The sequence below is a fragment of the Desmodus rotundus genome, chromosome 3 (assembly GCF_022682495.2).
Source record: "Desmodus rotundus isolate HL8 chromosome 3, HLdesRot8A.1, whole genome shotgun sequence".
NCBI lineage: Eukaryota > Metazoa > Chordata > Mammalia > Chiroptera > Phyllostomidae > Desmodus > Desmodus rotundus.
This window is the reverse complement of record NC_071389.1, coordinates 89,813,691-89,839,299: the sequence shown is the minus strand read 5'-3', so window position 1 is coordinate 89,839,299 and position 25,609 is coordinate 89,813,691. Positions and strand designations below refer to the sequence as shown.

Here is a 25,609-nt window from a genome sequence, read left to right as displayed (position 1 = left end):
AGTCTATTTCCTTTGCCAGATTAGGGAAGTTCTCCTTCATTATTTGTTCAAATAAGTTTTCAATTTTTTGTTCTTCCTCTTCTCCTTCTGGCACCCCTATAATTCGGATGTGGGAACGTTTCAAGGCGTCCGGGAGGTTCCTAAGCCTCTCCTCATTTTTCCAAGTTCTTGTTTCTTCATTCTTTTCTGCTTGGATGTTTGTTTCTTCCTTCTGGTCCACACCATTGATTTGAGTCCCAGTTTCCTTCTCATCACTATTGGTTCCCTGTACATTTTCCTTCGTTTCTCTTAGCATAGGCTTCATTTTTTCATCTGTTTTTCGAATAGATTCAACCAAGTCTGTGAGCATATTGATAACCAGTGCTTTGAACTGTGCATCCGATAGGTTGGCTATCTCTTCGTCACTTAGTTGTATTTTTTCTGGAGCTTTGAAGTGTTCTGTCATTTGGGCCATTTTTTTTTTTTTTTTTTGTCTTGGCGCGTCTGTTACTTTAAGGGGCGGAGCCTTAGGTGTTCACCGGGGCGGGGTAATGCTGGTCGCTGCGCTGTGACACTGTACGTGGGGGAGGGGCCGAGTGGGAGCAATGGCGCCCGCCTCACTCTCCTCCGGATTTCAATCTTTCACTCCGATACCCACAATCAAACTGGGCCACTCTGGTGCTGGTTCCCGAGTAAGTGGGCCTGTGCACACTCTAGGCCCCTGTGGGTCTCTCCAACAACCTCTTCTGTGAGGCTGGGAGTCTCTCCTGCTGCCGCCCCAACCCCCAGGGGCGCTTTCAATCAGAGGTTTGAGGCTTTATTTCCCGTAGCTGGAGCCCTGGGTTGCACAGTCTGCTTTGTTGTCCGCCGTTCGTCAGGTTTATCCGTGGGCGAATTTGGTGCCACGCGGGGTGCTGCCCGCTGCTCTGCCTGCCCCACTCTCCGCCACTCTGAGTCCGGCCCTCTCGGTTTATCTGCGCAGATGTGGGGCCGCAGGGTCTGCTAGTGCTCGGACTGCCTGCGCCATTTGTCCCACACTCCGCCAGTCTCAGTCCCGCCACAGCCGCGCAAGTCCTCTCCACCCCGGTGCCCGTCTCCGCCCCTCCTACCAGTCTGGATGAATGGTTATTTTCTATTTTCTTGGTGTTGGTCCCCCTTGTTGTTCGATTCTCTGTCAGTTCTGGTTGTGCGAGGAGGCGCAGTGTGTCTACCTACGCCGCCATCTTGGTTCTCTTCTGGTAAGATCTTTTTAAGCTTAAAAAAAAAAAATCCTGTCAAACTTTATTCCAAAATGGCTGTCCAATTTGACTGACATGAACAACGAATGAGAATCCCTGTTGTTCCACATCCTAATATTTGGTGTCATATTTTGGATTTTGGTCATTTTAATAAGTATGTAACAGTGGTATCCCATTGTGTTTTTCAAAATTGCAATTCCCTATAATGGTGAGCATCTTTTCGTATACTTACTTGCCACCTGTACAATCAGATATCTATTCAGATCTTTTGCCCACTTTCTCATTAGGTTGTTCTTTTTCTTTCTTTCTTTTTTTTTTTTAAGATTTTATTTATTTAATTTTAGAGAAAGGGGAAGGGAGGGAGAGAGGGAGAGAAACATCAATGTGTGGTTGCCTGTCACGCACCTCCCCTACTGGGGACCTGGCCTGCAACCCAGGCATGTGCCCTGAATGGGAATCCAACCAGCGACCCTTTAGTTCACAGGCCTGCGCTTAATCCACTGAGCTACACCAGCCAGGGCTAGGTTGTTCCTTCTCTTAATTGTTGAGTTTTAAGAGTTTTTAGTATATTGCTGACCCTAAAACAAGAGGCATGGGTGTTGGGGCACCCACCATCAAAACCGTCGAAAATCTGGGTATAATTTAAGTTGGCCCTCCAAACATGGAAATACAATTGACCCTTGAACGTGGTGGGCTTGAACTGCATGGGTCCACTTAAAAACGGCTTTTTAAAATCCCCATATTAGTAAATGCACACAGCACAAAGCAAAGTTGTTAAGGGTCACATGTATGGTATTTTGAGTAACAGTCTTCATCAGGTATGTCTTTTGCAAATACTTTCTTCCAGTGCGTGGCTTCTCAATCACTTGAATATACCTTTTTACAATGCGTAATCATTGCAGTGTGTATAATTTGCTTTTTAATATAACACCATAGCAAACATTTTCTATTTTGTTGGAGAGTTCCAATTACCATTTTAAAGGACTGTAAAATAATATCATGTTTCTCCTCCTTCTACAGCCCCACAGAGAATTTTAATATCCTCAATTTACAGGTGAAGGGATAAGGGAACGGTAATTTGCCTAAGGGTCTACGGCTGCTAAATGAAGAGCTCAGACTTCCCACCCCCTGGGAACCCATCCAGCGCCTCTCACTAGGCCAAGCTGCATTTCCCCCGTGGCGTGGGGAAGGTTTCTAGGACTCGGTAATATTTCCGCTTTCCTTCTGATCTCCCGACGCTCTTTCAGAGTAAAGCCCGGAAGTTTTGGCTGACAGACCTCGGGATACGAGGCGCCGCCAGCCTAAGGGCGGGCCCTCTCCCAGTCCTCCTCCTCTGCAGGGGCAGGGGGTGGAGGCAGAGCGAGGAGTCCACGCCCCGAGGCTCGCTGCCAGCGTTGAGCTCACTCACTCAACGCACAGACGGGGTGGACACCAGACCCGACCTCTCCAGCGCGGCGGGGCGGTCCTGACGGAGGCCTCCAAGTGCCGAGTGCACTGTCCCACCAGAGCGAGGGAGCACTGGCTGCACGGCCTGCGGGTCGCGGTGAGCGTGGGGCGGGGCAGCACAGCCGAAGCGGACCGGTCTCCTCCACCCAGGGGAGCTCTGTCCCTTTTGACTCTCCGTCAGGCCCAGGCGTCCTTCCCCAGTCCGCTCCTAAGAGGCTACTGCGAAGTGGGAGTAATTCCTGATCTCCACAGCTGTTTCTTTCCTCACCCGGACCTGAGGAAGTTTGCCGCGGAAACGAAAGTAAATGCCTCTCCGGTGCGTCTGCGCAGAGATATTAACACCGCCGCCAAGTTCGTGGCTTCCAGGCTGGTGCAGGGCTTCTGGTCCTGTGTGTGGGCGGAGGGCGGAGGCTGAGTGCTCGGAGTCGAGCGGCGAGTGGCCCGTCATGTGGTGGGCGGGGCCCGCTGCTTCCCCGGAAGTTCCCCTGAGTGAACCTGTATACTTGGAAATTGGAAATTGGGTGGTGGTGTGGAAAGTCCCAGTTATCATTCGTGCCTGGGAGGAGTAGGCCCGCGGGGCTTGTACTGAGTCTTAAAATCCCAGAGATCTCTCAGTGAAAGGACCCTGGCTTTACTCCGTTTCAAAGCGAGCTAGGAGGATGAAAGAAAAGAGGAACTAGTATCTTAGTCTTAGAAACCTCCCCCAGAGTACCCGGAAGTCGGGCACGGAGTTTCTAACTGTCCAAGGCTCAGCCGCCCTCCCGCTGGTCAGAGCTTTAGGTGTAAATCTGTACAAAGGCGGATATCTGTCCTGGGGCCACGATAGCGGTGTGACATTGGAACACACTCTTCGTTTTTGTTATTTTGGTAGGAAAGGTGGGCTTTCATTGTAGTTTCAGTAAGTTACAGTCGTGTCTGCTGTTGCAATAATAGGGTTAGTAGCTGTCTCTGTCTGGGACTTCTAACCAACCCATGAAAGGTCCATTTTGTGGCAGTTGGGGCTGCAGCGGGTTGCAAACATGATCAAAAGCATTTCCACGTAATCTTAGACGTGTACTAGCAAATGGGAAAGAAGGGTCAACAGCCACACTGACAAAAGGGACAAATGTCATAACCCTAGGAGGCTTTTTCAGTGGTCAGTGGCATTTGCTTCTATGAAGTACTACAGAATCTCTTCAGGGTTTTGGAAGAGTATAATTAGCTCCATCCTTCTAAGCATTTGCCAAGAACCCACAAGGAGTGTTCGTGTGTTGGGGGGGAGGGTGGTGCGGGGCGGGGGGTGGTATTCATTTATTTCTGTCTTGATGGTTTGTCTCTTCCTTGCTGAGAACTCTTGTTTATTTTGGACAACGCCTGAGACTTATACTATACCAACTTTGTAGAAGTCCTTTCTTTCCTGTTTTACTTTTGAAGAAATCAAGGTTCAGAGTGAACTTTGGAATGTAGAGTGACTTAATAGTACTTGATTTGTGTTTTGTAACCACCTGGTTGATGCTAGAGTAAGGAGGAAATTGTGCTCATAGAGATGTGGAAAACTGCAGCTCTTCCAAACAAGTGAAGACTAAGCCTTTAAAATTTAGGGCATTTCATTATTGTTACTGATAATACAGCAATAAAGATTAATTTTCATTTTCCTCAGTCTGTACTATATTGACCTCTAGAGATATATTCTAGTTTCAGTGTTGCAAATATTAATAGGAATTAATAACAACTTTTAAAAAAATATATTTATTTATAGAGAGAGGGAAAGGAGAGAGAAAGAGAGGGAGAGAAATACTGATGTGGTAGAGAAATATCGATCACTTTGCCTCTCACACGCCCCTAACTGAAGACTTGGCCCACAACCTGGGCATATGCCCTGACCCAGAATTTAACTGGTGACTTTTCTGTTAGAGGGAGAACGCCCAACCCACTGACCCATACCAGTCAGGGCAAAATTGATAAAAATTCTTAAAATACCAACTTCCAACATGGCAAGCTATTATTTAGGGCTTATTAATCCATAGCATGTTAATACAACCAATATGATCTTGGAATTTGAAAAATATACCTTCCCATGCTTTGTTGGATATTATAATCTGGCAAAAATTATTGTATTAACCTGTAGAATATTGATTTTGAACCATATATTTTCATGTTTTTAAAATTTAGTCTGTACATTCCCCATGTTTCTGATTGTAGCATACTCATTTAATATAGGTGAGTGGGACTATCAGATTAGGTCTTTGCATATGATTTTAACAAAGACAGATTATTGTTTGCTATATACGCAAAGTAGCATGTGTTGGTGAATTAATTAGTGGAAGTTTGTGTGAAGAGTCAAAGGTTTCTTCCAGGATCTGACACTTTAGGTAAATCATTTAACTCCAAATTTTAGTTTCTTTATTTGTAAATTGCAGAAATGAGACTGAAACTTCATGGGATCATAACATGCTAATGTACAAAATAATGCAGTTAAACTCTTTCAGTCTTGTCTCTTGTTCATCATTTGGCTCTTCCTTGCTCAGAGCTCTTGTTTATCAAGCTGTATAATCAAAAAGACTTGAGAGAAGTCCACGTTAGATACATGAGTAAAATCAGAGTCCTATTAGCAGGGAAAGGGGGCAGGTGGTAATAATAGGTAGGCAACCAACATTTTTTTCAGGCTCATTATGGTCATCATTGAATTGAAAAAAATTGTCCCCTACCTGTGAAAGATAAATATGAATATTTTTAAACCCTTTTTAAAAACTTTTTTATTTATCTATAATATATAGAGAAAGGTGCACAGATCATGACTATACAGCTCTATGTAGTATCACAAAGTAAACATTACCCAGATTAAGAATTAGAACATCGCTATCACTCCTGAAACCCACCCCCATGCCTCCTCTCATTCACTACCTCCTATCTCCCACCTAGCAATAACCACTACTCTGACTGTTAATATTATAAATTAATTCTGCCTGTTTGGGGGGTATTAATTATTTATTTGTATTTTTTCCCAGTTTTATTGAAGTGTAATTGACAAACATTTTAATATAGATCTGAATATTTTGATATATAGGCTCACTCTGCCTTACAGATAATTTGCAAAATTTCTTGGAATTTTTAATCAGTTTCGGTGGTGGGATTTGCTTCTGTGTGTCCCTGAATTAATGTCCATTTATCCCATTGAAATGGACACAATTAGTTGAAATTAGGTGTTATTACATGATATAATAGGCCAGTGTATTTTCATTGGTTACTGTGTAAAATGGCTCTATAATGTGGTTTCTACCTGTTTAGATTTACAAGACCTTCATAAGATATTCAGTGCTTATAAAGTTGAATTTTTCATGGGGAAAAAGAGTGAAAACAAAAGAAATCATTTGAAACAATGGAAAAGATTCATAAGATTAAGAAAAACTAGACTAAACCAGCACACTGCAAGACTATAAGGAGAATTGACTTGGGATGAGAACCAGCCTCATAAAATGCAGCAGACCCACCTGGAGGCCACCTGAGTTCTATCACGTTTGCTGAAGCACTTTAAATCTTAGGTGTCTTGGCAAATTTGAGGAGGCAAGACTGGACGGAAGGAGAGATACCAAATACAACTCATAAAACTGAAGTTTTATACCCAAATGGGCTTATTTCAGAGCATGGTTGTAATTCCTTCTGTTTCTTTATTCTGTGAGTATTTTTAAATGTTTTTAAACATTCACATATAACATCATTTCTGAAACCTGATAGATATATTTCAGAGTATGGATGGGCCAAAACTTACTCTTTCCTCTGGATGTGTAAATTGTTCTATATGCATTTTGCTCTTTGTAATGGTACTGGAGACATCACTGTACATACATAATCTTCATCAGCATCTCTAATTTCATTTGCAAGAATAAAGAACTTACTAGTGAAAGAATTATTTTCTTTAAAAAATAAATTTAGCCTTGCCTGGGTGGCTCATTTGGTTGGAGCATCATCCCATGTATCAAAAGGTTTTGGTTTACTTTCTCTCCCCCTTCCTCTCCCTAAAATCAATAAATATCCTTGAGAGAGGGTTAGGAACCTCCAGGACAACTTTAAACATTCCAACATCCGAATCATAGAGTGCCAGAAGGAGAAGAGGAAGAGTTAGAAACTGAAAAGTTATTTGTAAAAATAATGGAGAACTTCCCCAATCTGGCAAAGGAAATAGACTTCCAGGAAACTCGTCCCAAACAAGTTGGACCCAAGGAAGCACACACCAAGGCACAACGTAACTACATTACCCAAGATTAAAGATAAAGAGAGAATCTTAAAAGCAGCAAGAGAAAAGCAGAGAGTTACCTACAAAGGAGTTCCCGTAAGACTCTCAGCTGATTTCTCAAATCTTACAGGCAAGAAGGGGCTGGAAAGAAGTATTTAAAGTCATGAAAAGCAAGGACTTATATCCAAGATTACTCTATCCAGCAAAGCTATCATTTAGAATGAAAGGGCAGATAAAGTACTTCCCAGGTAAGGTCAAGTTAAAGGAGTTCACCATCACGAAGCCCTTATTATCTGAAATGTTAAAGGTACTTATCTGAGAAGTAGAAGAAGATCTACTGATAAAATGAAAACAAACTCACAACTATCCACATCTAAACCTAAAAAACAAAAACTATACAAACAACTAGAACAGGAACAGAATCACAGAAATGGAGATCACCTGGAGGGTTATCATTGGGGAGAGGAAGGGGAAGAATGGGGGGGGGGGATGTACAGGGAATAAGAAGCATAATAGGTGGGCACAAAATAGACAGGGGGAAGTTAAAAATAATATAGGAAATGGAGAAGCCAAAGAACTTACATGTATGACCCATGGACATGAACGATGATGGGGGAATACTGGTGGGAGCAGGGGAACTTGGCAGAGGGGAATAAAGGGGAGAAAATAAATGGTCCCACTGTAATAGCATATTCAATAACATTTAAAAATGCAAATAAAATCAATAAACATTCTCAAGTGAGGATTTAAGTTTTTTAAAATAATTTTTATTACAATGTAATTGTGTTTATTGTAGAAAATGTGTGAAATCTAATAAAAGTGTAAAGAATAAAGTAAAAATCATCCTGCCATCCATATGTAATCCTTGCTAACATTTTGGTATCTTTTACTATGTCATTTATTTTGTACATATGTATATGGAACTTATAGACTACAATTTTGAATGACCATATATTCCATTTTATGAATATACTATAATTCATTTAACTGTGTCCTTCATTTTGGGACAATTAAATAATTCTTTTAAAAGTCGTGTCAGGTTGTGTGCTAGGCACTGGAAACAGTGTGCAAGAGTATCCTGACTTCTGTGAGCTTAATTTTTAAAAATTCTCAAATTACACCTGAGTTAACTGTTTCAAGGGTGCTGTGAAAATGTCTAATGGAAAGACTGAGGATGGCTTCCCTGAAAATATGCCAAAGGATGAGCAGCGTCTGACCAGGAGAGTGCACCCTAAAGAGGTTGCAAGGGGAGAGGGGGGTAAATTACCCTTAAAAGATGGGCTTTGTATGCTGCAGAGAATCTATAGGAAATGGAAAAGGAGGCCTAAAACAAATGCTAAAATATGTTTTATTTTTAAACCCTCCAACCCCACTTATTGTCACGGGGATTAGTCAGGAGAAGTGCTGAGCAGAGTGATCTCAGCTGCACCTTGCCACTCTCAAAGTCTAGTAGATGAGGATGAATGTGGGTAGCTGGGCCAACCATAGCCAGAGCCATAAAGCAGGCAACAAATGAGTTTTCAAAAAAATGTTTTCATATAATACTTACTGGTCCAGTGAGGCAGTCATTACCGTATTTTTTGGAGTATAAGACCCACTCTCCCCTCCCCCCAAATTTGGGAGGAAAATGGGAGTGCATCTTATAGTCCCAATGTAGCTTACCTGGCTCGCGGGGTGGGGGTCAGGGAGGCAGGTATTTATGTTATTAAATATTTTACCACATTTTTTTGTTTCAAAATTTTTTTTCCTATTTTCCTCTATAACCTAGGTGCATCTTATGGTATGAAAAATAAGGTATTTCCTTTTGAAAATGAGAAAATTGAGGCTTCTGTAAAGTCCCCAAGTCACAGGGCTAATAAATTATAGGACTAGAGCTTTTACAAGAGAAAGAAGGGCCTGTTTCCATAGGTGCCTGTGGTCAGGGTGGCGGGCCCACCACAGCCTTTGTACAGGTGAAGGTTGGTTACCTAAGTCCGACTGCCCAGACCGCTGTCAGCCTAGTGTTTCCAGAGACTTTTCCAGGTACTTTTATTTTTTAAAACTCCCTCCCCCCAATATTTTATTATAAAAAATTTCAAAGTGCAAAGCTAAAAAGTTTTTACAGTGAACTCACATATATCCACCTTCTATGCTATTTTACCTTGCTTACTTTATCAGATAACCACCCATCACTTACCCCTTTCTCTATTCACCAGTCTATCTGCAGAGTAAATCAGAGATAGCAATATACTTCCCCCTGAGTATTTCAGCATGCGTATCACTAACCAGAGTTCAGTATGTTTACAGATTTTTCTTTTGATATAAAATTTAATTCTTGGCTATTACCTGCTGAGTATTGACAAATACTTATGCCTGCATAACCCTAACCCCCCACTGAGATGCTAGAACTTTACCTTCCCCCTAGAAAGCTCCCCCATGCCTCTTCCCACTCAATCCTTACCCTGTCCCCAGGCAACCAGTGTTCCTTTAACAACACAGATTAGTTTGACTGTTCTAGAACTTCATATAAATTTAGTTATATAGCATATATTCTTTTGAATAAGGCTATTTTACTTAACACAATGTCTTTGTGACTCATTCACATTGTTGCATGTATTATTAGTAGTTCATTTCTTTTTATTGCTGGGTAGTATTCCATTGTATGAATATACTACAGGGTTTTTTGTTTTTTGTTTTACCCATTCTCTTATTGATGGACACCCATTTCCATTTTGGAGTTATTACGAATAAATCAGCTGTGAATATTGCACAGATTTTTGGGGGACATACGCTTTTATTTCTCTTGGCATTGGAATTGCTGGGTTATAGTGTAGGTATGTGTTTAGTTTTATAAGAAACTGCCAGACCTTTTCCCAAAGTAGCTGTACAAATTTATACTCCCACCAACAGTGTGTGGGAATTCTGGTTGTATCATATCATCACCAGTATTTGGTGGTGTCAGCTTTTTCAGTTGAGAGTGTTCTGGTGGGTGTGCAGCAGTATCTCGTTGTGCTGCCCCATGGATTTTTATTCATCATGTCAGTTTAGGAACACTGAATGAATGGAAGAAGAGAAAAATATAGCAAGCAAATAGTTCTCTTTTTAGATTGTATACATTGTATATTTTATAGCACTGGTGTACAAATTCTCCAAATTCTCATTCTTTTTATATCTTCCTATTCTTTTGACAAAGTGTATTGTTCCTTTTATATTGTTTAAATTCTTCCTTTTATTCATAATCAATGTAAGGCAATTGTGTAGTTTAATTACCTGAAGTTCTTTGGTGCCTAATGCTGCTCCTCCTTGTATCCACTGAGTCTGGTTTATCATGAGCTTTTTCTTTTGTGTTTTATAATTTTAGGAAGGGAGTGCATGTCAACTCAGTTCTTCATTTCTGGGAATTTTGTCTGGCCTGGCTTGATTGTGTTTTGTTTGCTTTAGCCTTATAATCCAGGGATGCCATTAGTCTGTGATCACATTATATGTAAAAGTTCTTAGTTTGGGGGATCTTGGCTATAAGAGGAGTCTAGATTCAAAGCTCAAATCTATCTAAGGATAGGCCCAAGGTTGTGAATTTACAGACATTTTTTTATACCCTATGCCCAGTCTAAGACAAGTTTCTGTACTAGTAGACTGCTTTTTCCTAGTCCATCCTTTCACTGAAGTGTAGGGTTGCACATTGAGGAGTGCCATGTTAAGGGGGAAATCTTTCTTTCAACACTCTTTCCTTGCATTTCCTGATTTTAGCTCATGTCCTTGTCTGGGCTTTAAACTCTGACCTCTGCATGGAAGGTTAGGAGTGCCCCAGAGAGCCACTATCTTATCAGTCAGCTGCTATAACAAATTACAGACTGGGTGGCTTAAACAGTGGACACTTCTCACAGTTCTGGAGGCTGGGAAGTCCACCATCAGGGTGCCAGCTGATTCATGTGTGGCAGGGGCTCACTTCCTGGATGTCCCCTCATGGTAACCTCACATGGTAGAGAGAAAAACTCTGTCTTTTCTGAGGACTCTAACCTCATCCTGGAGGACTCTACCTTCGTGAACTAATTATCTTCCAAAGGCCCCGCCTCCTAATACAACCACATTGGAGATAGGAATTCAACAGATGAATTTGGGGATGGACACAAACATTCAGTCCATAGCAGCTTCCACGTGGGCCATGGCCCTGTGGCCAGCACCCTGTTTGTTCTCAGTCCCGGTGCTTCTTTTCCTTTCTGCTGAAACTAGCTGTGCGTCGGTATGGGTGTTTGTATTATGTTTCCCAATATATATAAGTCCTTTGTAGTAGGAGGGCTTTCAAAATGTTCTAGTCCTCTGTGTTGCCAGAAATGAAAGTCTAAGGAATAAAAATTGTGGTCTTCTGTAATTCTTAGAAATATTAAAAAAAGTTCATTATAGGGACTATGAGTCTATCCTCAAAAAATAAAGGTACACCTCGTTTTTTGAATAATGAATTTTTTGCACTGAGATGTTTTCTTGTTTTCTTTACAGGGAACAGCTCTGAGGTGAAAAAAAGTAGTGTATTTTTGAACATTCGGAGCATTTGGAAGGAAACCAGACATGTCCTTGGATGACATTAAGATGAAATCTAGTGACTTCCTGGAGCAGGAGCCTCTATGCAGCGGGGGCTTCGGACAGGTGTCTTTGTGTTTACACAGATCCTATGGATTCGTAATACTGAAAAAGGTGTACACAGGACCGAAGTGCCTGGAGTGAGTTGGGAACAGGGCGGTGGGTCAAATTGCGGGCTGGCGGTAGGAAGCAGTGTTTGTGGAGATGCAGGAGCGGGCAGTGGATAAGGATGGCACAGGCTTTAGAATGAGGCAGACCATGTCAATATATGGGCTTCATGTCAAATAACCCTGAAAAGTGGTTATTATCCCTATATGGCTGATAAAGATTCTGAGGCTGGTTAATGAAAAGTTTACAGCTGGTAAATAATGAAAGAGAAATGGAGGGGAGGAAATAGAGAAAGGGAAGGAGATCAAGGATGATGAGGAAGGCAATGAAAAGGAAATGGGAGGGATCCGTGAGATAGACTTGCTTCGCATTTTTAGTAAGCACTAGTCCTAAGTATGGAAAACAAAAAAGAAGTGGTTCACTGATTAGTGGTTCCAGGAACCCTCTTTTTAAAACAATTGGTAGTGTTGTTCTACTTCTTTCTCTTCTGACCAGAGTGGTAGTGAGAGAAGCTGCATTTTTCATTGTACTGCCCAGCACAGCCCTTTATTCGGGCAGGTGTGTCATTGCTGCTGTTCATTTACTGTTCACTTATTCGCCCACCAGTTTGACATTTCTTGAACACTCACTGCTAGTCACTGGGAAGGAGAAACCACTCTGCCTTCCAAAGCTTGTAGTCAGGGAGTGGTGGTGGGGAAATGAAGACACCTGCACTTGAACAACAATTAAAAATATGTTATAGAAATAAATAAATAAATAAATAATAAAAAATAAAGCTTGCAGTCAGTTCCTGGCAGAGATCAGCACACGAACACGTAGTGACAAAAGCACATGGGACAGGATGCCCTGAAGATGTGTGCTGCGTGTGTTGGGGACACAAAGGGAAGCGGGGCTAACTCAGCCCCTTTTCCTCCCATAGGTACAATGAGTCCCTCCTGGAGGAGGGCAAGATGATGCACAGGCTGAGACATGAGCGGGTGGTGAAGCTGCTGGGCCTCATCATAGAGGAGGGCAACTACTGCCTCGTGATGGAGTACATGGAAAAGGGCAACCTGATGCACGTGCTGAAAGCTGAGGTACCGGGGCTTCTGCCGTTCCTGGTACAGGCGTGGTGACTGGGGTGCTCTTGTCTGTTAGGGTTATTGCTCATGTTCTTTGGTTGCTTGTTGGTGTAAACTAATCCTTTTGTGAATTGCCAGATGTTTTGGATTTTCTGGTCAATCCCTCATTAAGTCCTCCTTGATTTTCCCTGCTCAGGAAGTGATCTTGCCCATCTCTCAGTCCTGGCAGACAGGTTGTCTGTGTCCCTTTTGTCAGTCATTCTAAGATCCACAATTCAGAGACAGGCCCTGTCTTCATGAAGCACATGGTCTGATGTGGGGTATATGCATGATGAATAACAATGAAATATTGACTGAGTAAAGAAGCTATCCTATGAAGGCTTGTATGAAAAGAAGGGATATCAATGATTGCATGCAGATACCATTTAACAGACGTATAGCTTAAATCTACAATATTAGAGCCAACAACAGGAAAATAAAAAGTTTACCAAACCAAGTAACTCAAAAGCATTTTTTAAAGTTTTTGTATCTGTTAAGAGCAAGACCTTATGCTAGTTGCTCGGGAAGCAGTAGCAAATATACAGACAAGTAAAGGGGACAGATAGGTAAGGGAATGGTGATAGACAACCTCCTCGTGTGCTATGGGAACAGAGGAGAGGCGCACCCTAGCATGGGGCACATAGGAAAGGATTCCAGAGGAAGGATGTTTGAGCCAAAATCTGAAGGACAAGTAGAGGTTTTGAAGCTGAAAATTAGGAAGGAAGTATTCCAGGCAGAGAGAATGGCATATGCAAAAGAACAAGAGTATGCCAACTTTGGGAAACTGCAAATAACTGGGTTTGGCAAAGCATAGCTTGCCTGTGGGAGTGGTGGATATGACTGTCTTTATGGCAGATGGTCCCTTTTCCGCATCTTCTCCCCTGACCTCACAGTTGCCGAAGCTGTGTCAGTTCTTCTTTTAAGTCACAGACATCTCTCACAAATACCCGTGGGAAAGATAAAAAATTATCACTTGTACACATTGTAGTATCATTTGATCAGATTGCCCTTCTCCCCAAAACTAGATCAGTTACATGAACTAAGTAGGCTTTCTGGGGGACAGGCAAAGACAAGGTGCACTAATTGGGGCTCAGGAAGAAAGTCAGGAGGATGGAGGGATAGAAGCAGAAAGAGTGATGAGAAAGGGATCTACCTGGCATTTTCCTAAGTCTGAAGGTACACCATGAAAGACCGGAAAATCTCTGGCGATTTTTTTGTACGGTAGCGAGCAGCATAGATACTATAGTTCAGCTACATCATGAGTTAGATATGGTTTGGGGGGTTGACATGGGAGTCTAACTCTCATCATTTACATTTTTTTCCTGTTTAACAACAACCAACATATCCATATATTTTTAGGAAACAGCCTGTTTGTAAACTGGGGACTGTGTGAACACACACACACAGAGTGAGAATTTGTGTTTTTTGATGTCAAGCAAATCTAATGCTTAACTACTCTAACTAGAAACTGCAATTCCCTATGTTAATATGGATGTTCATGTAACTAGAATACAGTTGTAAGACTGACCTGAGACTCTACAAAGACCTGAAGTACCTGATAACAAATCACAAAATAGATACTAAATTCATCTCAGAATTAACTATATTGTGTTATCTTGTAGATTAATCTTTACATATTTCTGATCAGTGTGAGCACATTCCCTTGTATTCTTTTTTCTTTTAACATTATTTCATACATACATCTCCATGACATTTTTCACATATTTAACACATAGTAGAACATTATATTAGTATATCACAGAGAACATCTGGGATTTGGGTTTTTTTTGTATATTTATCCATTCATTCACCAAACATTCCAAGCACCATGCTAAGTAGTAAGCATACATCCTAAATAATAATGATGAGGAGGACTTGTTCTCAAGGAGCTTAATTGTTAACATTTTTATGTAATACCATATTGTCATGGAAGTTTTAGTTTTACACTGAAAAAAGACCGTTAATGCCCTTAGCACGTAAGATGAACTCTTTCTTCAAAAGGGGGCTTGTTTTACGACGTCAGCTGTGCTGCAGAGTGGGATAGAAGGAAGCTGGTAACTGTATCCTCCAGTGCAGACCCCGATATTCTGGAATGAAACAGTTGCTTTGGCCAGTTTGAATGCTTTTCCATTTCATAGACTTAATGTTACTTGTTGTAGATCAGTATCCCCCTTTCTGTAAAAGGAAGGATAATTCTGGAGACCATTGAAGGAATGCGCTACTTACATGGAGAAGGTGTAATACACAAGGACCTAAAGCCTGAAAATATCCTCGTCGATAATGACTTTCACATTAAGGTAAACCCATAAATCGTAATCTAAAGACTTGTAGAAGATTAAGGCAATTTTAGTTTTAATTCTTCACTGTAAATCCGTTTTTGTATGTGGTGACTCTAAAGGAAGACCTAGCTCAGTTTCCAGCTGGTGGTGGTGGTGCCCAAAGGCTCTACCAAGGTTCGAAAAGGAATATACACACCTGATAGAGTTCATAGTTTTTATGTGCTCATTTACTTTCATCTGCATTTTTTAATGTTCCCTTTTAAAAACAAGGGAACAAGAGAAAGGGGTTTTGTTGTTCACTCAAGGAGACCAAGATTGAACTAGGTGGGGTCATCGTAGCTTACTGGCTCTGGCAGCAGGAGTCCAAGTGCCAACATCTGACAGGGGAGGTGGCCCAGGGGTCGGGCCTCTGGGACTGTTTTCACAGGCATCCCTCTCTACTGGAAGGTTCTGCCTCTAGCATTTAGTTCTTCTAGTCCTGGACGGATTTTTATTCCTGTCTTAAAAAGAAGCTTCCTTCTTTATATTAATAGCGCATCTCTTAGAATCTGTGGATTTAACATAACCACATACCAAAATTCATCCCCAAGTGCTTAGATTCCTAGAGGCAAAAGTGAAACTATCACCTTTGATTTCTTCTTAACCGTATTCTGTCATTTTCCCCTGCCACTTCTCTCTGGGTTTTGTGTCTGACTTTGATGTTTTCTCTCTGCTTTTTGTCTCTTTTCTCCTCCTTCCCTGCCCATCTTCTCTTAGGTTCAGGCTACCAACTCAAGTAGCACCACAGCCCTTATCCTCAGTGGCTTTGGAATCCTTGGAAACTTGCATCCATGGGCTTTTGGGCACCATGTGGGATATTAGAAGGTGCAGTACCTAGTCACTGTCTGCTGTACAAGTCAGCTGAGAAGAAAATACTTTTTTCCCCTACCTTCAGAAATAGTTGAAAAACATAGAATCAGTGAGGAATTAGAACACACATTTTGTTGTTCATGTCAGAAATACCATCTGTTCTGCCTCCTTTCTTCTGCCATCAACACCTCCAGCAAAATTCCTGTAATTTTAAAAAATTACACAAGAATTGAGATACCAGGATTTCACGTGGACATTTCTTAGGGGAGATTTTCTAGATGGCTGGGGAAATGCAAAGTTTCTATGAGTGTTCAGAAGTAGCTGTTTTAGCCCTAGCCAGTGCGACCATTTCTGGAAAATTCACTGTGCCTCACGTCTTTTGGATGGGCCCCAAATTTAAAGACAAATTTGATTTGCATGTAGCCCTCACAGAACAATCCCATTGGTTTATCACTTGCAGATAGCTGATCTTGGCGTTGCTTCCTTCAAGACTTGGAGTAAGCTGACTAAAGAGGAACATAATGAGCAGCGAAAAATGAATAGTCTCTCTAATAAAAATGGCGGCACCCTCTACTACATGGCCCCTGAGCACCTGAATGACATCAATGCCAGGCCCTCGGAGAAGTCAGATGTGTACAGCTTTGCCATAGTACTTTGGGCAATATTTGCAAACAAGGAGCCATATGAAAGTAAGACATTTATGAAGGAGTGGGATTTGGGCATTCATCAAAATTGTTAAACGGAATAATGGTCTTCAGTGAAGTCAGTTAAAATTTAAAATTGTTTGTTCACCAAATGTCTGTCTTACCCACTAGACTATAACCCCCCGGGGTCTTGGACCATACCTGGTTTATTCACTGCTGTTTCCCGAGTATCTACATACACAGTGCCAGGAACATAGCAGGTGCTCTATAAATTTTTGTTGACAGAATAAGTAATCTCAGTTTAGGAACTGAGGGTCACAGGAAAATAGGAGCCTGGATGATGCATCTAAGCTTGGGAGGGACTGTAAAATTTCAGGATTCTTCCTGGACAAGAAAGCTTGCTTGCTTAAACTTATGAGCACTTACCCTTTCTTACTACAAGGAATACATGTCATACTTTCATCCATTCACTTACTCCTTCATTCAAGAATTATTTCAGCACGTATATAGGCACTTTAGTCAGAATTGGGAATGTAAAGAGGAGACAGGCATGGTTCATGCAGAACAGATACATGAGTAGTCATTCTTCAGTTTGTTAAGTGCCTAAACTAATGGACATCTCCCTATCCATTCTTCTTTGGGGGATTATTAGCTCCCATGGTTTAACAACCACCACTTTGCCCAATGCCTCTCAAATCTCTTATCTCTAGCCCTGGCCTAGATATCCACTTGTCTGTTAGATCTATTACATGTACCAGGAGAACCCCAAAGCAACATCCCCCCCAAACAAGTTCATCTTCTACCTGCTGTCCCTATAGCCCACTCAACTTTGCACCTCTTGTTATGTTCAGCGATGGTATCACCATCCATCTGCTGAGTTTCCCAACCAGAAACACTCGTCATCACAGACTCAGCCTTGCTCATCTCCCACATCCAGTCAGACATCGAAACCTATAAATTCAAGGCATATATATAATTCAAGATACTTCTTGAATCATCCACTTCTATCATTACTGGACTTTATTTAGTCAAACCCTTTGTATTTCTGTTGTAGGCTCCTCATATGCACCCACCATTCACACTGCAGCCCAACTGGCCATCCCAAAGGAAATGTGGCCATCTCACTCATCCATTTAAAATCCTTCCAAGACTCTCTGTGGCCTTAAGGATAAAGTGTAAATTCCTCAGTATGGAATACAGGGCCCTATCTGATCTGGGTTTTGCTTCTTTCTCTAGCCTTATTCCTTACCTCTCTTTCCTTAGTCAATATGCTCACTCATACCGAACATAATTTCTGGGGTACATCATGATTTATGGAACCTCCAGTTTGTTTACATCCTACTTCCCTAGCCCATAACCATCCTCACCGAGTCCTTTTTCTTCATTCCTTACTTGGATAATTCCTTATTTTTCTGGACTCAACAGAGCCTTCTCTGACCTAGTAAAGGTCCTCAGACTTCTTTTTTCTTTTTTCAGATTTTATTTATTTATTTTTTAGAGAGGAAGGGAGGGAGAAAGAGAAGAAGAGAAACATCAATGTGAGAGAGATACATCAGTGGTTGCTTCTCATATGCTCCCTGACTGGGGATGGAACCCGTTACCCAGTCATGTACCTTGACTGGGAATCGAACTGGCAACCTTTCCCTTTGAGGGACAATGCCCAACCAATTAACCACACTGGTCAGGCCTCTTGTACTTACTTCTTGAATATTACTCTACATTTTAAGTCACTCTCATTAATATTCCACTTGTTCTTCTGGGAGGCAGTTTTCTGTGGAATTCTGTCTTTCATCTACAGAAATTAAGATATTGTGTGGCTCCTTGCCACAGCGCCATTCTGCCCTGACCAAACAAGGCAGCTTTACTAAAAGCATATCCTAGGCAGAGAGAGGTTAGTGGCATTGTCCAAGTTCTGTCACCTCCCTGCCTGAGAGGAGCAGGATCTGAAAGAAAGTCTAAACTTAAGCTTCTCTTTGCTTTATAGATGCTATCACTGAGCAGCAGTTGGTAATGTGCATTAAATCTGGGAACAGGCCAGATGAGGGGGACATCATTGAGTACTGCCCAAAGGAGATCATCAGCCTCATGAAGCAGTGCTGGGTGGCAGATCCAGAATTACGGCCAACATTTGCTGGTAAGGGTATCTCTTATGACTGCGTACAGTCACCAATGTGGCCATTTTCCTAGTATCAGGAAGTTGCTTTGACTCTTCATAAAATTAAGTTTCACTTTTGATTTCAAACTGATTATCTAGATTTCAAACATTTTCTTCAATGAAAAGATGCCATCCCTCCCAAAAGCATGTTTTTTTCATAATTAACTTTTTAAAAACTGTGTTAAAACACATATATCACATACGAGGTCTGTCCAGAAAAAGTCCAGCCGTTGTTAATTTAACAAGAAGTTTGCATGACACTGATACAACCTGGCAGCCAAAGAGAGTGGGCTGGAATGTGCATGTGTGAACAATGATGACTTCACTGTACTAGTCATTCGGGGCGGTAGACATCACTGAGTGAGCATGTGTACTGTGTGGCCATCACACTCAAAGTGACTGAGCAAGTAGAGCAACAAATCTGCGTCACATTTTGCATTAAGCTTGAACATTCCTCCGTGGAAACTATTTGGATGATTCAGAAGGCTTCCAGAGACAATGCAATGAGTGCAGTACAAATAAAAGTGTGGCGCAAATGCTTCAGAGATGGTCTAGAATCTGTTGAAAGTGATCCACATTCTGGAAGGCCTGCAACAAGCAGAATACCTGAGAATGTTGAATGTGTACAGGCAGCAGTAAACAAAGATTGGTGACTGACTATAAGAACTAAAAGCTTATCTAGGGATTCCAAAAACAACTGTGTCTGAGATTTTGATGCAGGATCTTGGCATGAAAGGTGTTGTGGCAAAATTAATTCCAGAGCTTTGGCTACCAGAGCAGAAGGAACATTGTGCTGCAGTTGCTAATGACTTCATTCAAACTGCTACTAATTAACCAGATTTCCTCAAGAAGGTCATAACCAGAGGTGAATTGTGGGTCTACAGCTATGGTCCAGAAATGATCCCAGTGGAAGTCACCTGGTTCTCCAGGCCCAAAGAAGGCATGGCAATGTTGCAGCAAGATCAAGACCATATTAACTGTGCTTTTTGATTAGGAAGGTGTTGTCCATCACAAGTACGCCTCTCCAGGCCAAACAATTAATAAGGAGTACTACCTCAGTGTTCTTCGTTGGTTGACACATGCACTACGACAAAAACAGCCAGAGCTATGGGCAACTGGTGATTGGCAGCTTCATCATGACAATGTGCCTGCTCATGCATCATGTCTACTGCAGAGTTTTTTGGTGAAATATCGTATCCCTCAGGTGACTCAGCCCCCTACAGCCCATATTTGGCACCCTGCGACTTCTGGCTTTTCCTAAAACTAAAATCACCTTTGAAAGGCAAGAGATTTCAGACCATCAATGAAATTCAGGAAATACGACGGAGCAGCTAATGGTGATTGGGAGAACTGTGTGAGGTCCCTAGATGGCTACTTTGAAGGGGACTGAGGCATCATTGTCCTATGAACAATGTTTCTTGTATCTTCTTCAATGAATGTCTCTATTTTTCATAGTTGGATACTTTCTGGACAGACCTTTGTAAGTTATCATTTTAGCCATTTTTAAGAGTACAATTCAATGACGTTAGTATCTTCATACTATTGTGCAGCCATCACCACCACCCATCTCCAGAATCTTTTCATCTTCCCCACTGAAACTCTGTCCCCATTAAACACTAACTCCCCAGTACTCTTTTCCCCCAGCACTTGGCAACTACCATACTACTTTCTGTCTGTATGAATTTGACTACTCTGGGTACTTCATTGTAAGAGGAATCATACACTATTTGTCGTTTTGTGACTGGCTTAGCTCACTTGAGCATAATGTCTTCAGGGTTAATCTGTGTTGTAGCATGTGTCAAAATGTTCTTTTTATTGCTGAGTGGTATTTCAATGTATGGATATGCTACATTTTTTTTATCCATTCATCTGTTGATGGATACAGCTTGGGTTGCTTGCACTGACCTTCTTGTTTCATAGCTTCTTTTATTTCTTTTCCCTCCCCTTGTGTAGCTGGCATCTTTGGATATATATTTTGTCATTTAGATTGGGCCTATAGTAGAGGAAGAAGGTAAGGATATGGGTTTGTCACGTGCTTGCACCTCTTCCCATTCCTCTGTGTTACCAAGGATCTTGCTAAGATCCTAAAGGCAGAGGAAAGAAGAAAATCAGATGAAGAAAAAATAAATAGTGGGAAAGCACTTAGGAGCCTTTAAAGCATTTTGCCCTCATATTTCTGCTATGAGAAAACAGAAATGATGCCCCACCTACCACACTTACCACCAAAAGATTAGAAGAGTACTTTGATTTAGTTGCCTGTTCTCTTATTTGCTCAGTCAGCCTGAATATTCCTCTGGCTTGATTTCCTTTCTCTCACTTCTTTTTTAAAAAATTGTATTTATTTATTTTTAGAGAGAAGGGGAGAGGGGATGGCAAGCAGAAAAACGGGGAGAGAAACACAATGTGCCAGAAAAACATGGACTGGTTGCCTCTTACATACCCCCAACTGAGGACCTGGCCACAACCCAGGCACATGCCCTGACTGGGAATCAAACCTGTGACATTTCAGTTCGCAGGCCAGCACTCACTCCACTGAGCCACACCAGCCAGGGCTCTTTTTTACTTTTTTAGTTGATGTTCTTATTATGAGATAATTGTAGATTTATATGCAGGTGTATTATAAAGGATACAACTCAGGAACAGTTGAATGGAAGAGAGGCATAAAGCAAAATATTGGTGGGGGGTACTTAAGAGCTCCCACGCCTTCTCTGGAGGTGCCACTCTTCTAGAACTTCAATGTAACCTCTGACCCAAAAGCTCTCTAAACTCTTGTTTAGAGATTTTCATGGAGGCTTCAGTAGACTAGGCACAATTGATCAAATCATTGGTGATGGAACTATCTTCAGTCCTTCATGGAAGTCAGGAGGTGGTGCTGAAAGTTCCAACCCTATAATTATGATGAGGTGTTTCTGGTGACAGTTCCCATTCTAAAGCTGTGTAGTTTCCCCTCACCCCTACCTCTCCAGCTAGGAGCCATCTCACTAGCATATATAGACATTCTTACCATTTAGGGGGTTCCGGGGATTTGGCGAACTCCCTGCCCAGAGCCAGCAAAAGCTGATGAAAAGACCAAGTATGTGTTATTTTTTCATATTGTACATTTTATTTCTTCCTCCTTTCCAAGGTATCTTCTTCTATCATTTTTCTTTTTGTTTAGAGAACTTCCTTTAGCCATTCTTTTGTGGTATGTCTGCTGGAGACAAATTATCTTAGTTTTTCTTCATCTGAGAATGTCTTGATCTCCCTTTTATTCCTGAAGGATATTTTTGCTGGTGTAGAATTCTGGGTTGATGGTTCTTTTTTCAGCACTTAAAAAATATTGTGCCACTTCCTCTGGCCACCATGGTTTCAGTTGAGAAATCTTCTGTAATTCTTTTTTTTCTTCAAAATTTTAATTTTTTTATTGTATTTTTTCCATTGCCATTTAACCTCCTTATAACAACCCCTTGTAATCACCACACTGTTGTTCATGTCCATAGTCCATTTTCCTTTTTTTGCTCCACCACTCCACTCCCTGCCCTCCCAGCCCCATAGCTGTCAGCCTGCTCTCCATCCATGAGTCTGTCTTATTTTGCTTATTAGTTCAGTTTGTTCATTAGATTCTACATATAAGTGGAATCATATGGTATTTGTCTTTCTCTGGCTGGCTTATTTCACTTAGCATAATGTTCTCCAGGTCCATCCATGCTGTTGCAAAGGGTAAAATTTTTCTCCTTTTTTATGGCTGAGTGGTATTCCATTGTGTAAATGTTCCACAGTCGTTTTATCTACTCATCTACCAATTCCTCTGTCATTCCAATTGTTTTTTTTTCCCCTATAGGTACTAGTTTTCTCTGACTACTTTCAAAGTTTTTATTTTCTGTCTGTTTTTCAGAGGTTTAATTGTTATTTGTCTTGTTACAGATTTTGGGGTGTTTATTCATTTGAGTTTTGATCAGCTTTTCTAATCTATAGGTTTGTATCTCTTGCCAAATTAGAGTACTTTTTTCAGCCCTACTTTCTTTTTCCCTTTTCTTCCAAGATTCTGATGACAGAAATACTAGTACTTTTCTTATAGTCCCACATATCCCTAACCCCTGTACATTTTTCCTCATTTATTTCTCTCTCTTGATCAGATTGGGTCATTTCTATAGTTTGTCTTCTAATTCACTGACTTTGCTCTGTCCCCTTCATTCTGCTGTTGAGCTTATCCATTGAGCTTTTAATTTTGGTTTACTGGATTTTTCAGTTCAAAAATTTTATTGAAATTTCTTTTATATGTTCTATTTATTTATTGATGTTTTCTATTTTTTTGTTCCAAGCTTATTTATAACTGATATTGAAGCATTTTTATTGTGATTGAAACTTATACTTTTTCTTACTATGTTATGAGATTCTGGATCTTCTTTAAGCCTTAAGTTTTAGCTGGCTTTATCTGACATGGTTTTGGCAGTGGAATGGTTTTGCCACCTTGTTAGTTCCAGGTTGAAGGGAGTCCAGGTTCTCCATTTAGCCCTGTTGACATCTGAGGTGGAAGGGCCTCCTTGTTACTACTGGTCAGGTGTGGAAGTTCCTGCAGAGTCTACGTGGTCTCCGTGGACACTGTAATGTAGTGAAAGTCCTAACTCCCCACTATGCCTCTTCCGACACTGGCCCATTAGGATGGAGAAGGGGCTTTTTGTTACTGCAAGGTGAGGGTCAAGTCCAGTCTGCCATTGTAGTCCATTGACACCAGAGGAGTGGAGGGGCTCATTACCCCCTGGCAGAAGGAAAAGTCCTGGTTTACTATTTAGGAAACCCTCAATGATATCACCCTCATTGGTGTATTGGGGCAACTTAGTACTGTCTCATGAGGTTGGAAGTCTCAGCTCATAATCAGCCTTTGCTGGTTGGGGTGGGGATGGAGCAACAGTTTTTTCTGTCCTTTGGTTGGAGTGTGGTTATTGACTAAAGGTTTTCTGTCTTGCTAGGATGCCCCTCGCTTAGTCCTCTGGCTAGAAAGAGCAGCCTTTTGCTGGATTTTTTTGGCATTGGGTTGCCAGCTTCTTCAGGTCGAAGTCTGGACTCCATGTGGCAAAAAAGAAATCCCAGTGAAATCATTGTCATGTCTTTTCTCAGATCCCAAAGTCCCTAGCTGGTCTGCCTTTGTCTCTCCTCCTTTTAGAGTCTCCTTATATTTGTTTTATATATAATATCTAGGGGTTCGTGTTGTACTTAGAGGGAAAAATAAGGAAAAGTACGTCTACTGCATCTTCTAGAAAGTGATAGTTGCCTTTTTCTTTTAAAGCCAATAGCTTTAACTCTTTATACTAAATCCTTATTCTGAGTATTCCATCCTCTGGTAAATCTGCCAGAGGGACAGAAACAAAGAGTCCACCCATCCTTGTTCACTTGGAGATTAACTCTCACTAGCTAGGGCTTTGTGCTTCATAGCCAGAGACACTACATGCCAGTAGGCAGGAGCTCATTTCCAGTGTTATAACTGTCCTTTGTTCTGCCACCAAGTTATTAATCTTGTTAGTCTTTTCCTGAAAGCCAATGATTTGGCATTTAAATATTTATTTTACTGCTTTCCCACAAATTAAGGTAAGTAATTCAAAGATAATAGATCACTAATATTTTAATTTTATTTTAGAAAATATTTAAGAAATTTAAAATACTGTTTTTCTTATATAGGCATTGAAGAAAAATTTAGGCCTTTTTATTTACATCAGTTAAAAGAAGATGTAGAGGAGGATGTGAAGAGTTTAAAGGTAGGTAACATAGCAGATGCTAAAAATGTTAACATATCAAAGCATATATTTTAAATCATGAAAATCAAAGCAATATAATTTGTTACTGAGATCTGAGGTAAGCTAGCTTGGTAATCACATAAAACAAAATTAGCAGTTTTATGCAGATATCAACTTGGCATTCTGGACCCATTCCTCCTTCAAAATGAATGAAATGAGAGAAAACAAATAGCAATATGAAAACAAAAGCACAATTTCTCTGGAAAAAAATAGGAAGTATCCTAGGTGGATTAGTAATTTTGAGGAAATCTTGAAAGATAGAAAGCCAACAAAAGTATATTTGCTGAAACATGCAACAGAGAAAGAAAAGCTAACCCAGAACATAATGCTCAAGGAGAACTAGAGGAGCAAGTCTTGCGTGACTATAGAGAAGCATCACGGTCACCTGGGACATTGACAGGGAGAGTTATTTGGGATCCACAGTTGTACCAGTCATAAAAGTTGGCGTCTCCCCCTAATTCCCTTATGCTAAGCAACAAATGGGAGCAGCATCTGCTTTTGAGCTGAAGCAGTAAGTTTGAAGTCTGGAGTCAGAGAGTTATGTCAAACATTGTTACCAACTAACCAACAAAGAGGAACAGAAACCTGCCCAACATATACATTCAGGAAAAAAGCTGCTTGCTGTCATAAGTGTTATAGCAACATACTGCTAAAATCAAAAAAAGGAGACTGCAGTAAATAAAACAGGTAGGCAAACAGCAATTTTAAAATACAAAAAAAGAAAAAAACTTGGACAGTCAAAAATTGCCAAAAAAAAAAAAAAAAAAGATTGCCAGCCTCTTACACTTAAAGAGAGATATCTAATGGAAGCCAAGGGCAATCAAATGGACAACATGAAAGAAAGCCACTAAGGCAGAAAAGCATTACCACAATAATTAGGAATATTTCATGATGATAAAAGGTTCAATTCATCAGGATGATAATAATAGCTTTAGATATCTATATGCTCATAAAATTAAAATATAGAAAGCAAAAATTGGCAGAACTCAAAGAGTGAGTAGATGAATCTGTAATCACAGTTGGATATTAATGCACATTTCTCTCTAATTGGTAGAAGAAACAAAAAAATTGTCAGTGAGGATATAGAAAATTTGAACAACATAATTAATACATTTGACCTAATGGGAATATGTAAGATATTGCATCTAAAAACTGCAGAATACACCACTAAAGGCTTTTCAAGAACATACGGAACATTTTTAAAAGTTGACCATGTACTGGAAAATAAAAGGAGTCTCAGCCAGTTTGAAGGATTGTAATCATGTAAAGAATG

At 40.9% G+C, this 25,609-nt stretch overlaps 1 protein-coding gene across 6 annotated transcripts in view; it reads left to right on the top strand.

The window, feature by feature from the left end:
- The first annotated feature begins 2,304 nt into the window (after nt 1–2,304).
- Nucleotides 2,305–25,609, top strand: part of RIPK1 (receptor interacting serine/threonine kinase 1) — a 37,629-nt gene continuing 14,324 nt past the window's right edge. Inside the window, exons 1-8 of one of the 6 annotated variants that reach the window (XM_071220975.1) lie at nt 2,537–2,979; nt 5,931–6,317; nt 11,350–11,570; nt 12,458–12,614; nt 14,798–14,935; nt 16,227–16,455; nt 18,395–18,544; nt 24,221–24,297. In XM_071220975.1, coding sequence (XP_071077076.1) covers nt 11,419–11,570; nt 12,458–12,614; nt 14,798–14,935; nt 16,227–16,455; nt 18,395–18,544; nt 24,221–24,297 — 903 coding nt within the window. In that variant the 5' untranslated portion in view covers nt 2,537–2,979; nt 5,931–6,317; nt 11,350–11,418. Of the gene's footprint in view, nt 2,980–5,930; nt 6,318–11,349; nt 11,571–12,457; nt 12,615–14,797; nt 14,936–16,226; nt 16,456–18,394; nt 18,545–24,220; nt 24,298–25,609 lie in introns of all 6 variants that reach the window. The other 5 variants (XM_071220976.1, XM_071220974.1, XM_024552320.4 and 2 more) reach the window with 5 other exon arrangements.